Genomic DNA, 14,800 nt, shown 5'->3' with positions numbered 1-14,800 from the left:
CCTGAATCTTCCAACATTCAGCTTCACTGAGTGTGCATGACTTCTAGTGTTATGAGACAGAGAAAAAAACTTTTTCTCTCGCCATTTTCTCTATGCTGTGCATAATTTTAAAAAATTACAACAGTGGTGTTAACAGCGGTGTACATAGCACCAACTGCAAATGCATGCAGGGCCATGAGTAGTATGCATGAAAACATCAATGCTAAATTGAGCAGATACCCAGAGACAGTGCACATTATTGCGGGGGACTTCAATCACACAGACGTGAGGGCAGTAGTCCCAAAATTCCATCAGCACATTGAGTGTGCAACAAGGAGGGAAAATACTCTTGACAAGGTGTATACAAACATTAGACGGGCATATGAGGTCATGACCTTGGTGCACCTTGGTGGTTCAGATCATGTGTCCCTGCTTCTGACACCAGAATACACACCCCTCAGGAAACAAGGCCAGATACAAACAAAGATGGTTACGGTGTGGCCTGAGGGAGCCTCTCAGCAGTTGCAGGACTGTTTCCAGGAGACCGACTGGAATATGTTCGACCATCAAGATCTAGAAACTTATACATCAACGGTCCTGGATTATATTAGATTCTGCACAGCAAATGTCACCAGGGAAAAGTATGTTAAATTGTATCCGAATAGAAAACCCTGGATGACGGGAGAGGTTAGGAGATTATTGAAGGCCAGAAACTCTGCTTTTAGAACTGGGGACTGAGTATTGTATGGTATAGAAAGAGTGAACTTGAAGAGGGGTATCAGGAAAGCAAAAGCGGAGTACAGAGGAAAAATTGAGGACCATCTGAGAAATCACGATACTAGACAAATGTGGCAGGGAGTCCAACATCTGACTGGTTATAAATCGAGAAATTCATCAGTGGTAGAGAGTACTGCTTCCTTGATGGAAGAGTTGAATACCTTGTTTGCCCAATTTGAGGTGACATCAACAGTGACTCCAATAGGGATGCCAGAGCTATTGGCGTCACTACCTACAGGAAATGCTGCCAGGGTGGAAAAGGGAGAAGTGAGGTGAATATTAAAGGAGATAAACATGAGGAAGGTATGGGCCCGGATGGGGTGGCTGGCAGGGTGCTAAGAGATTGTTTGGACCAACTGGCAGGAATCTTTACAAAGATTTTTAACCAGTCTCTGGCAGTGGCGTAGCGTGGTGGGTGCAGGGGGGGCCGGCCGCACCGGGCGCAACATCTGGGGGTTAGGGTTAGGGGGCGCAAATCCACGGGTTAGGGGGCGCAAATTACTTGCCTTGCCCCAGGTGCTGACAACCCACGCTACGCCACTGGTCTCTGGCCCAAGCCACTGTTCCACCCTGTCTGAAATCTGCTACCATTATACCCCTGCCAAAAAAATCAAAGATAGACAGTCTGAATGATTTTCGCCCTGTGGCGTTGACACCCATTATAATGAAATGTTTCGAAAAACTAGTGAGGAACCGCATCTTATCTTGTCTGCCAGTGGGACTTGACCCTTACCAGTTTGCGTACAAGGCAAAGAGATCCACGGAGGATGCTGCGGCAATGGCTTTACACGCTGTCCTGACTCATTTGGAGAATCAAGGGAACTATGAGAGACTGTTATTTGTAGACTTCAGTTCTGCATTTAATACTATTATTCTGCATAGATTGGTGCCCAAATTATTAGACCTGGGATTTCCACCGTGTTTGTGCAGGTGGATATTAGACTTTCTATCAAACCATTCCAAAAGGGTCAGATTGGGTTCCCACATCTCTGCGGATCTCATCACGAATATGGGGATGCTGCAGGGGTGCGTGTTGAGCCCGCTTTTATACATGCTCTATACAGCTGACTGTGCCCCCAAATACCCCAGTAATAAGATCATTAAGTTTGCAGATGATACAACGGTGGTTGGTTTAATCACGGCTGGAGAGGGGGAGGTAGCCCATAGGAAGGAAGTTGAGCAGTTGGGGGAGTAGTGCAGGAAAAACAACTTACTCCTTAACTTAAAGAAAACAAAAGAGATTATTGTGGACTTTAGGAAATGTAAATTGAATATTCAGCCACTTATTATTGAGGGGAAGTGCGTGGAACAGGTCTCGGTGTTTCGATTTCTGGGAATGGAGTTGAGAGATGACCTAACCTGGGGAGAAAACAGCAAAGACCTGATGAAGAGAGCACAGCAGAGGTTATATTTTCTGAGAATCCTCTGGAAAAGGACCTGTTGATGGCATTTTACCATTGTACTGTGGAGAGTGTATTAACTTATGGTCAGTGTGTGTGGTTTGGGAGCTGCACGGCCAGGGAAAAAACAATGCTGTCCAGGGTTGTAAAGACTGTAGAGGGAATAATTGGGTGCACTCTTCCCACCTTGGATCAAATCTATGCTGTCAGGTGCCATAAGAAAGCTGCAGAGGTAGCGCAGGATAGTACGCACCCCGGAAATGATCTCTTTCAGCTTCTGCCTTCTGGAAGAAGGTATAGGGTTATAAAGACCAGGACTAGCCGCCTGAGAAACAGTTTCTATCCAAATGCAATTCTGGTTTTAAATGCAGTATAAGGAGTCTCTATGGTATATTGTATTTTAAAATGGGCTTTCAGAGTTTTTAGGGGTTTTTGAATGTCTTATGTAGATTTTTCAGTTTCATTGTTCTGTATGGGACAATGACAATAAAGATATCATATTGTATCGTATCATAAAACATTTATCATGCTGCCTCTTTTATTGCCTTTTCTTTAAACTAAGGAGTCCCAGAAGCTGCTACAGTACCTTTCCTAATATGGAAGTTCCTCATGGAGGACATTTTGCTATAAGATTTCAAGGACTGGTGTCTATTCTCTCCCCAAAAGCTGATAAAGTAACAGATGGAGAGGAAGCACTGGGGAGAGAAGCAGGCTTAACAAGAGGAAAATCTGTAAGTGCATCACACTCAGCAATTACTTTTGATCCTGTCTGTCATATTCCCTCCTACTCACGTGTCACTCATGTCACTACCCTGGCTTACAAATTCAAATGCTGCAGGCAAAACGGCACCCAGGACTTACCAGCTGTGGCTTCAGCATTAGACATACCGGTCTACGGTCAGAGAAAACATTGCTCATACACAGTTGGATCACTTGGGGAAAAAATTAGCCTAATGTGCAGGTTTTTTTAAAAAAAAGGGGGGGGACTATTATTACACTGATTACAGAACTGAAATATTCCTGGTTTTCTTTTGCAGATTTTTTTCCATATACTGTTTGAGGTAGAAACCTACTAAGGTAAAAAGGTTGGATGGTTAAGTCCAGTCAAAGGTGACTATAGAGTGCGGTACTCCTCTCGCTTTCAGGCCAAGGGGGCAGGCATTTGTCCACAGACAGCTTTCTGGGTCATGTGGCCAGCATGCTTAAACTGCTTCTGGCACAATGCGGCACCGAGACGGAAGTCAGAGTGCACCACTGCCGCAGTGGTACCTATTTATCTACTTGCACTGGTATGCTTTTGAACTGCTAGGATGGCAAGAACTGGGACAGAGCAATAGGAGCTCACTACCGTCCCGTGGATTTGAACTGCTGACTTTCCAATTGGCAAGCCCAAGAGGCTCAGTGGTTTAGACCACGGCGCCACCCATGTCCTGGGTTACCTTAAAACTACTAAAGACTATGGCCCCTTATTCACAGTAGGATGTAGTAGTAGGCAGTTAGGATCTGAAGAGGAAAAGCAGAGAGAAATTATTTCTCCAAATTCTCCTCTAAATAATTTGAAGTCAAATTAATACCCTCTGTGTATTTTCTGAATATCACGCAAATATTTGTTAACTGCCTTTGGTAGCTCATAACCACTCATTCAAAGTACATTTAGTTTACCGTACTTTACCTCTGACTGAGCTATAATTCCCAAATGGAAACTACAGTTCCCAGAATTTTTCAACATTCAGCTTCATTGGATGTCCATGAGTTCTAGTGTTATGAGAGAGGGAGAAAAACTTTTCCCTATCCACTTTCTCCATGCCATGCATAGTTACATACACTTCTATCATGGCACCTCTTACTCGCATTTTCTCTCAACTAAAATGTCCCAAACCCACCAACCTTTCTTCACAAGGGAATCGTTCCACCCTCTTGATCATTTTGGTTGTGCTTTTCCAAACCATTACATCTACAATTTACATTTTTGGATGAGGCAACCAGAACTGCACACAGTATTCCAAACGTGGTTGCATCTTAACAGCAATTTGAAATCAGTAGTTTTATTTCCAGTTCCTTTCCTAATGATCCCTAGAATGGAATTTGCTTTTTTCACAAAGGCTGGGCACTGAGTCGACACCTTCACTGAACTATCCTTTATGACTCTAAGGTTTGCAGTCTAACATGCATCACTTTACATTTCTGCCCCATCCTTGGTCCTGGAATCCACCCTTTCTTCCACTGGTCAGGACTCTGGGTCCAGAGCCGGATTGAGGCAACTGCCGCAGGTGGCAGAATATAAGAGGACAAGTGGCATATTCCAGGTTCCAGCAAGATATCATAGACCTTTCGCGAGATCTTGTGAGAACCCAGAAACCACTGCCAAACAACCCAGGTAAGTTAGGATTCTGTGAGGGAGGCAGTGGGAGAGGGTGGCCTGAGCCAGTGAAATGGGACCTGCCACTGTCTGGGTCTATGGTACTGCCTCCGAGATTCTCTGCATCTGTAGATCAGGGCATCTTTACTGTCATTAATCCTGGCACTGATCTTACTTTTGCACTCTGCATGATGTCAGTGTTCCACATTCATTGCCTGATTCCACTACTTTGCCCCTCATGAGCTTTGACACTATGACTAAATCATCTGACCTCATAAAAGAGGGGGCAATTGCCACAATAGGAAGGAGGGAGATTGATTAAATAAATAAATAAATAAATAACCGCACACTCCAAGCTGATTTCTTTTGAAGGGTTGTAAAATTGCCAGTGACAGCAACACTATTGTATGATTTTGCATGCTGGTTAATGCTTATAATTTTAGCAAAGCATTTCAATAGTACTACATGATTAGGAAAATGATGTGCTATGCAGGCTTGCATTCATAATGTTGAACAGGGACTGGGGGGAAGTGAATGAGGATGCTGCTGGCATCATTCTGTTGCTGCTCTTCCTGCATTTGTTTCTATTTGTGTGTGTGTGTGTTTTCATGTAAGAAGGGGACAAAGAATCTTTGACCGTGTAATTACATCAAACAAAAACATGGTATAATTGAGAGTCTTTGTCTCATTTAGGTTAGGGTCAATTCCAAAGAGAGAGAGAGAGAGAGAGAGAGAGAGAGAGAGAGAGAGGGAGAGGTGTTTGTCAATACAAGTCCCTCGCACCCCCAGCAGATTTTGATGGTACACATGTCCAGACCCCAGACTAGGGATAAATCAGTCAGCCTCCATATGCTCCATACATTGTCCATGCATTGGTAACCTCATGGTTGGATTACTGCAATTTGTTCTAAGTGGGGCTGCTCTTGGGGTTGTTGTGGAGGCTGCAGCTGGTACAAAATGCAACGGCCCATCAGCATATAACTACCCATCAGCATATAACATGCTACTTGTGGGATTGCACTGGCTGCCAATCCACTATTGGTCCAAGTTCAAGCTGCTGGTACTTATATAATGGTCTCTACAGCTCAGGGCCTGGTTTCTCTCTGTCTCTCTGTCTCTCTGTCACACACACACACACACACACACGTAAACATAACACACAGGTACTACAGGAACAACCATTCATAGACATACAAGTACAACATGATATTAAAGCAGCCAAGAGAAAAAAAGATGGTGGTTGCCAGTCATGACTGGAAGAACATAGGATAACCTATCCAGTGGGAAGCATGGACCAGATTACCTGAGAGACCTGTTTCCTTATACCAGGGGTCTGCAACCCGCGGCTCCGGAGCCACATGTGGCTCTTTTACACCTTTGCCGCAGCTCCGGGGCAGATACTAGCGAGGGGAGGAGGCGCATTGTGTGCCCCGACACTCCCCACTGTGGCGGGCGCTGTACTGGCTGTGACGTCGCATGGGGGCGGTGCGTGCATTAGTCACGCACCGTCCCGACGTCACCTTCCCGCCTGCTGTCAGATCGCAATGGTTTTGTGGCTCCCAGGTTTTTTTTCCTTCGGAAACGGGTCCAAGTGGCTCTTTTTGTCTTAAAGGTTGCAGATCCCTGCCTTATACCGTAGAGTTGGAAGGGACCCTAAGGAACATCTAGTCCAACTCCCTGCAATGCAAGAATCTTAACTAAAGCATCCATGATGGATGGCCATGTGCCCCATTTTGTGTGCACTTTTCATGGACGAAAACTACATTGCAAAATCCAAAAAAGTACATAACACAATCTGGAGTTGTGTTGTAATGAACAATCAAGTTTTGGTTCTAAACTGCAATCATATGTTTGCAACCATTCAGTTGAGTCAGTCAGTTGTGAAAAGCGGGCTGAACAAATTCCTCCTTTACCCCACCTCCAGACTCAGCTCATTCCACTTGCTGAAGATCATTCTAGCTATATTGAGTTGAAATCTGGAGATACATCGGAAACATTCACTGGAACCGCCAGAAAGTTCACTGTTAATTCAGTACAATTTATCTGTGTCTCTTGTAAGGGGGACATGTCAAACTCAAATAATCTTTGCATGAGTGATTCTGTCAGTCAGGCTATTCTTCCAGACTTAGTTCACCAGAAAAGGCATCACAAAGCTGGAAGTGAATGGACTGACAGAGTGCAAAAGCATGCATGTTTGGTCAAAAATAATCCACACTGAGTACAGTAAGAACATAACATGAGAGGTGCCTGCAGGATCAGGCTAAAGGACCATCTATCAGAATGGCCAGATATACAGTGGTACCTCTGGTTACGAATTTACAGTGGTGCCTCGCAAGATGAAAAGAATCCGTTCCGCGAGTCTCTTCGTCTTGCGGTTTTTTCGTCTTGCGAAGCAAGCCCATTAGCGTCTTAGCGGATTAGCGCTATTAGCGGCTTAGCGGGCTTAGCGGATCAGCTGATAAGCGGCTTAGCGATCAGCTGATAAGCGGCTTAGCGGATCAGCTGTTAAGCGGCTTAGCGGATCAGCTGATAAGCGGCTTAGCGGATCAGCTGTTAAGCGGCTTAGCGGCTTAGGATCAGCTGATAAGTGGCTTAGCGGCTTGGGAAAAAGGGGGGGAAAGGAAAAAAAAACCCCAGGAACTCGCAAGACATTTTCGTCTTGCGAAGGAAGCCCATAGGAAATTCGTTTTGCGAAGCACCTCCAAAACGGAAAACCCTTTTGTCTAGCGGGTTTTCTGTCTTGCGAGGCATTCGTCTTGCGGGGCACCATTGTAATTCATTCCGGAGGTCCGTTCTTAAGCTGAAACCGTTCTTATCCTGAGGTGCGCTTTCGCTAATGGATTTCCGTTCACATCCTGGGGCAAAGTTTGCAACCAGGAGCAGCGACTTCCAGGTTAGCAGAGCTTGTAACCTGAAGCGTTCGTAACCAGAGGTACCACTGTATGTCCATGTAACAGTAACATCCACAAGCATACCACCTCCATTCAGAAACATACTCCCAGGAAAGTGGGTATGCACAGGACAGCAGCCCGAGTTTGGAGAACCCGTAACCTTGTATTATTAATAATAATAATAAGAAGAAGAAGAAGAAGAAGAAGAATTTTATTATTTATACCCTGACCATCTGGCTGGGTTTCCCCAGCTACTCTGGGCAGCATATAGCACATAAAAAATTGTAAAACATTAGACATTAAAATTTTCACGATCAAGGAGTGCCTTCAGATGTCTTCTAAAAGTCAGATAGTTGTTTATTTCTTTGACATCTGATGGGAGGGCATTCCACAGGGCGGGCGCCACTACTGAGAAGGCCCTCTGCCTGGTTCCCCGCAACCTCACTTCTCGCAGTGAGGGAACTGCCAGAAGGCCCTTGGAGCTGGACCTCAGGGTCCAGGCTGAACAGTGTCTGGGCTGTTATTAAACAGCAACAAGAGCTTTCTGGTAGTAAAGAGCTGTTTGATGGTAGAATAAACTCCCTTGGAAGGTGGTGGACTCTCCTTCATTGGAGGTTTTTAAGCAGAGGCTGGATGGCCATCTGTCCTGGATGCTTTAGTTGAGATTCCTGCACTGCAGGGGGTTGGACTAGGTAACCTTAAGGGTATGAGATAACCAGCCTTATATAATCAAAATGCTTAAGGCTAATGAACCCAAGACAAGGTCAATGTCATAGAGTAAGCTACCCTGCCAGGCTTAGCTAGGTCACACACCCTCCCCCTTGGAGGAAGGAAGTCAAGTCTATTCTTGTGCTTCTGTACCAAATTATTTAGGAACGTTCAGCACTTTGGACTACCTGTGTTTTCCGACTGCTGTTTGGAAAAGCACATGAATCTGACCTTTGAGGAGTTCATAAGTAAGCCATTTTTAACATCAAATGTATGGTCTTTTACTATGCCTGGGGAAGTGGGAACTTTGGAAGGAACTTAGAAGGGGATATCTTTTAATGAAAAAGAGGCATAGTGCCACAGCACCATAATACTTGTTGTTGTTATTAATGATGAGGCTACTGCTGCTGGTGCTATAGCACTACAACACTATGCAATACAGGGCTGCAATAATGCTAAGTTTTATTTATTTCTTTATTTATTTTACTAATAATAAAATTTTATTTATATCCCGCCCTCCCCAGCCGAAGCCAGGCTCAGAGCAGCTAACAACAGTAAAAGTAACACACTTTACATAAAATCACAATCAATTAATTGAAATACATTCTAAAATCAATTCATTGCCTTGCTGTAATCTATCTTTGACCTTTGATAATGCCTGTGACTTTTAAAAGCAATTGGGGAAAAAAGAGGACAGGGCAGACCCAGTCCTAGCAGCTACCCGTTCCTTCATTCTCCCACAATCCTTTGTGAATCCTTCAGGCAGGCTCCACAGCTGTCTGGTGCCACTCACCTTCCGCCGGGCCTGCTCCTTGTCCAAAGAGTCCTTCAGCAGGTGGGAGTCGGCATATGGCGGGTGCTCACAGAGTTGGCCCAAGAGCAGACTGGTGTAGCGGGGAAATAGCTGCTCGAAGCCGGCTAGGGAGCCAGGAGGAGAGACCTCCTGCAGGGGCCTGGCATTGAGCAAGGCTGTCGTGCTGTCACTCTCAAAGGAGTCATCGTCTTTCCGCTCAAAAGTCCGCAGTGCCACAGCATCCCCATGAGCAGCATCCCTGGACCCACGGAGCATGCCTTGCAGATGGCAGCGCATGTTCTCCATCTCAGATGTGGCGGGACTCGACGGCAGGACCCTTCCTGTAGGTGCTGGCCTCCACGCTGGTTGAGAGTCGGTGGCTGAGCTCCTCCGCCAGAGTGTCCAGATCTACTTCGGGGGCCTCTGCTTCCCTGGAGAGGCCCAAGCTGTGCTGGTTCTCCAGGTGGGAGCGGGCCTGAGCCTCAGCCTGCTGGCTCTGATGCAGCAAGGCATAGAGTTGTGCCGTCACCTGGGAGGTATAGGGGGTGTCCGCCTGAGAGGAAGGGACCTTTTTGCCCTGGGGAGGCAGGAGCCGAGGGTGGCAGCAGCTCCATGTCGCTCAGAAGATCCTCGCTGTGGATGGAGGAGCTCAAAGTCCTGCAGGCACTCTTGTCGGCCATGGGTACAGTTGGAGGTGGTAGTTCCAAAGCCTTTGCCCAAGCCAGCCAGGCTGCAGGAGTTCTGTACTCTGAAGCCCAGAGCCCCTGTCATAATGCGGAGTGTCCCATGACAACAGGACTCCGACAGATGGAAGGTGCTTTCAGACATGCTGGCCCATCCAGAGTGCCGGCAAGGAGATGCTGGAAGGAGAGGCCTCGCCTGGGGCTACAGGAACAGGACTGAGCAGGTGGTGCTTCCCAGCTGGTACCTTTCTGAAAACTGAAAACAACCCCAAGCGTGCCTCACACCACCATGCTAAGTTTTTTATGGGAAAAAATCCGATCACTACCATTTTATCAGTGTGCGTAATGTTAGTGATCAGAAAGGGTGCTTATTATAATAATAGCGTTACGAGTTTGTGGGGTGCCTGGACCCCCCTTCTAGCTCCTAAACTCCCCCTTCTAATTCATAGGTGCCAGATAATGGATTTAGCATGTTAAAATTAACCCAGAAACAAAGATGGATCCAGGAGTAGCTCCAAAGTACAAAGTTCTATTGTTGCAAGTACTTGGGGTGCGGGGCTGAAGGAAGCAAGATGACTGCCTTTCAGTGTTTGCAAATACAGATGGGTAGCCGTGTTGGTCTGCCATAGTCGAAATAGAAAAATTCCTTCCTGTAGCACCTTAAAGACCAACTAAGTTAGTTCTTGGTATAAGCTTTCGTGTGCAAGCACACTTCTTCAGATACACAGTGTTTGCAAAGTCAGTGAGACTTTACTTAACGCTGATGGTTTCTGGAAGGCAAAACATGCACAAATGAGACCTCTTATTATGCATATACTAAATAAAAAAAGACTTGCAAAGGCAACATTGTTGTTTTTTCCCCACCCACTCCCCAAAATGGTCTTCATATGCCCAAATTCTGCCTTTGCTCTTCAAAGCATGTTGGCCTTTTTATCAGTCTGCTTTACCACCTTCTCACTTCTGTACCTGTCTCTCTGACCATCATCAAGCATCTGTGAATAAGCTAAAGTCTTTGTAGTTCAGCTCTGCACATCACCAGAATGCTTGACCTCAATCTTAAAGCCCAAAGGAATGTGTCAGCTGGAGTCTGACTTCTCATTAAATTACTAATAAGTTCTACCTTCTGAATAAAGCTTCCATTCCTCTGCATGCTTGTTTTGCATGTTTAAGGGAATTTGCTACTGCAATTGGGGGAGGGGATTAAATTTAGGTTAAATAATGTGGTTCCCTCATTTTCAAATCTCCATCTCAGAACTCTGGCAGCCTTCCTGAAATATGCCATGCCTTTGATGAATCCCCTTATGAATCATGCTTGCATGAATGAACATTATCTATCTGTGCAATGCCTTGTATTTTAAAATGTATCACAGTATCTCATCTTTTTAACACTTTCATACCAAAAGTTCTTCACACTCACAATAAATGTATCACAATTACTGCTTTTACAGCCTTATATTACCCAGGGAACTTGCTGGTACTCTTTACATTTCCTGTGTAGGGATGCGGGTGGCACTGTGGTCTTAACCACTGAGCCTCTTGGGCTTGCTGATCAGAAGGTTGGCAGTTCAAATCCACACGACAGGGTGAGCTCCCATTGCTCTGTCCCAACTCCTGCCAAAATAGCAGTTCGAAAGCATACCAGTGCAAGTAGATATATAGGTACCATTGCGGCAGGAAGGTAAATAGTGTTTCCGTTTGCTCTGGTTTCTGTCACAGTGTTCCGTTGCACCAGAAGTGGTTTAGTCATGCTGGCCACATGACTCAGAAAGCTGTCTGCGGACAAACACCGGCTCCCTTGGCCTGAAAGCAAGATGAGCGCCCCAGCCCATAGTCACCTTTGACTGGACTTAATCATCCAGGGGTCTTTTACCTTTACCTTACATTTCCTGTATTTGTTATTCTTGCTCGCTGGATCATCACCTTGTCGTGGTGAGTGGGGTTGCACATTCCTACGTCCCTTGTGAGCGAAACCGTCGGGAATCTCATACTCCCAGCAGGGTCACCCAAGACGGTAAAAGGGAAAGAGCTAGACAAAGAATGATTCAAGAAATCCTCAATGGCAAAACAGGCGGATGATAACAAGTGATATGTTACAACGGCTGTGAAGGCGGATGAAAGCTGCAGCAGATAAGAATCTACCAGTCGTCGTGGCTGCTTATGCCATCGGAACAGAGCCTTACTGTGAAGACTGTGCGTTGGTCAGTGTGCACTGATCTACAAACATAAAACAAATTCACACACAGGCATCTTCCAAAAGCCCATCCCAAACCCAAATCCCAAAAGTCCCATGGCAATCAGCAAATGGTAACGGGGGCAGGATCGTGAAATCTGGAAGCAGCACATGGGCGGTGAATACAGATTCAGTCGTTCTGACTCAAGAAATGATGCAGTTGAGCAGCTCGACAGCTGTATCCATGACTGAGCAGCCCTTTTTAGGATCCACTCTGCTCACCCCGAAAAGGGGGAGGGGCTAGAAAAGGTGCCCTAAACAAAGTCTGCCTCCCTTTTTCTCTGACTGGATTACCATGCCCAGTGGGGTCACCACCCAGTGGTTGTAAAAGACAACTGAACTTTGGAACATGGAATATACAGACTTTGTTGGATAACACAGATAACGAGCGTCCTGAACGCAGAACTGCCATCATTGCAAGCAAGCTGCGACGTTTTAATATTGATATTGCAGCGCTTTAAGAGAATCGAAGAGCAGGCGAGGGACAACTGAAGGAAGAAAAAGGAGGCTACACGTTCTTCTGGAAAGGTCTATCTGAACAAGAACGTCGAATACATGGGGTAGGCTTCGCTATCAAAAATGATCTTGTGAAGCTCCTGTGAGAAGTCCCTACCAGCATTAATGAGCAACTCTCAACCCTTCGAATAAAACTCACCAAAAACCAACAGGCTACTATTCTCAGCGCTTATGCACCAACACTGGATGCCGATGAAGACATTACAGAAAAAATTTACTCTCAGCTGGATACCGTCCTATCAGAGACGCCTAAGGAAGATAAAATTATCCTCCTAGGTGATTTTAATGCAAGAGTTGGGTGAGATTTCGATCTGTGGCCTGGGACTACTGGGAAAGAAGGAATTGGCAACAGTAACCAGAACGGAATCTTACTTTTGACAATATGTGCAGCGCACAACCTTGTTATTACCAACACACTTGTTATTACCTTGTTATTACCAACACACTCTTTAGACAGAAAAATAAATTAAAAACTTCATGGAGGCATCCTCAGTCAAACCACTGGCACCTCTTAGACTATGTTATTGTCCGTGCTAAAGATCGCCGTGATGTGCTCCTTACCAGAGCTATGACGAGTGCCGACGACTGCTGGACAGATCACTGGCTAATACGCTCCACAATGGCTATCAAGATTATACTTGATATTCCTGCTTGGCAGGCTTGATGGCTATCAAGATTATACTTGATATTCCTGCTTGGCAGGGGGTTGGACTCGATGGCCCTTGTGGTCTATTCCAACTCTATGATTCTATGATTCTACCTCAACGCAGGCTTCAAGGAAGGAAACCAAGGTGCAAAATGAACACTCAAGCCCTTCAAAATCCCATTAAGCAGGATTGCTTCCAAACAGCTCTTAAGGACTATCTGCTTTCAGAATTCCCTGATAACATCAAGGAACACTGGACCAAGCTAAAAACATCCATTATTGCAGCCTGTGAACAAACTATTGGATACCAAACCAAGAAACACCAGGACAGGTTTGATGAGAATGACAGTGAGATTGAATGCATGATTGACAAGGAAAGGAAGGCCTTTTAGATCTGGCAAAGAGACAGAAACTGTGCCATTAAGAAAAAAACCTATGCCAACTCTAAGGCTAAGGTTCGAAGAAGAACCAGAGAAGTAAAAAGCACCTGGTGGATAAAAAAAGCTCAAGAGATCTAGCACTTAGCTGACCCTCATGATGCACAGAGTTTCTTTAAAGCCACAAAGACCACCTATGGGCCAATAAATCATGGTGTATGCCCTCTATGCTCAGCAGACAGTACCATGCTTCTAAAAGATAAAGAAGCTATTGCACTGTGCTGGAAAGAACATTACCAACATCTCCTTAACTGCAACTCCCCTGTAGCTGCTGAGGTCTTCTCACAAATTTCACAAAAAACAAGTTAGAGATGATCTTGCAGTATCTCCAAATCTGGGAGAGTTGTGTACAGCTATTAACCAAATGAAAAACAACAAAGCCAGTGGACCTGATGGGATACCTGCCAAAGTCTTCAAAGTGGTTGGAATTGAACTTACACAACAACTTCACAAGCTCATTGAAAAAATCTGGGAGAGAGAAGAGATCCCAGCAGACTTTAGGGATGCCAAAATTATCAATCTCTTTAAAAAAGGTGACAGAACTGATTGGAGAAAACTATTGAGGCATCTCTCTATTAGCTGCGGCCGGCAAAATTCTTGCAAGGATCTTAGCAAACCGTCTCTTAACAATATCAAAGGTGACCCTTCCTGAATCCCAAAATGGTTTTTGACCTTCTAGGAGGACAGTGGACATGATTTTCACAACTCGACAACTTTAAGAAAAATGCAGAGAGCAAAACCAACCCCTGTATATGGCGTTTATTGACCTGACTAAGACTTTTGACACTGTAAATCGTAATGCCCTGTGGACTGTCCTTCTGAAAATTGGCTGCCCCGATATATTTGTGAACATCATTCAGCTCCTCCATGCTAATATGACAGCAACAATCGCAGATAACAATGGCTCTCAAAGTGAACCATTCACAGTGGGATCAGGTATTAAACAGGGTTGTGTTATTGCCCCAACTCTATCAATTATTTTCATTGCCATAATCCTACACTTTGTCGAAGGAGTAGAAATCACCGGAGTAGAAATCATATATCATATATCGAACAGATGGAAAGCTCTTTAATCTGAGCAGGCTGAAAGCAAAGAGTAAGGTTACTGTAACTTCTGTCATAGCACTTCAGTATGATGATGACAACGTAGTGTGTGCACGCTCAGAGGATGACCTCCAAACCATCCTAAATATCTTTGCAGAAGCTTACGAAAAGCTTGGCCTATCGCTCAACATCCAAAAAACCAAAGTGCTGCACCAACAAGTACAAAATAACTCCTCTGCAGCACCACAAATCCAACTCAATGGTATAACGTTGGAAAATTTTGATTACTTCCCCTACCTGGCAGTTATCTTTCCACAAGGGCTGACATTCATGACAA

General features: G+C 45.1%; 1 protein-coding gene across 7 annotated transcripts in view; it reads right to left on the bottom strand.

The window, feature by feature from the left end:
* LOC308468051 (centrobin-like) overlaps window positions 1-14,800 on the bottom strand; it is an 82,672-nt gene that overhangs the window by 41,183 nt on the left and 26,689 nt on the right. For 4 of the 7 annotated variants that reach the window (XM_080990003.1, XM_080990004.1, XM_080990005.1 and 1 more), the window contains exon 1: window positions 8,908-9,635. The exons of 1 other annotated variant lie outside the window; for it this stretch is intronic. In XM_080990003.1, coding sequence (XP_080846129.1) covers window positions 8,908-9,213 — 306 coding nt within the window. In that variant the 5' untranslated portion in view covers window positions 9,214-9,635. Of the gene's footprint in view, window positions 1-8,907; window positions 9,637-14,800 lie in introns of those variants that run through there. 2 more of the 7 variants (XM_080990001.1, XM_080990002.1) reach the window with 2 other exon arrangements.

Source organism: Podarcis pityusensis (assembly GCF_964106645.2).
Source record: "Podarcis pityusensis genome assembly, chromosome: Z".
NCBI classification, from domain to species: domain Eukaryota; kingdom Metazoa; phylum Chordata; class Lepidosauria; order Squamata; family Lacertidae; genus Podarcis; species Podarcis pityusensis.
The sequence above is the reverse complement of the archived record's forward strand: the minus strand, read 5'-3'. Positions and strand labels throughout refer to the sequence as shown.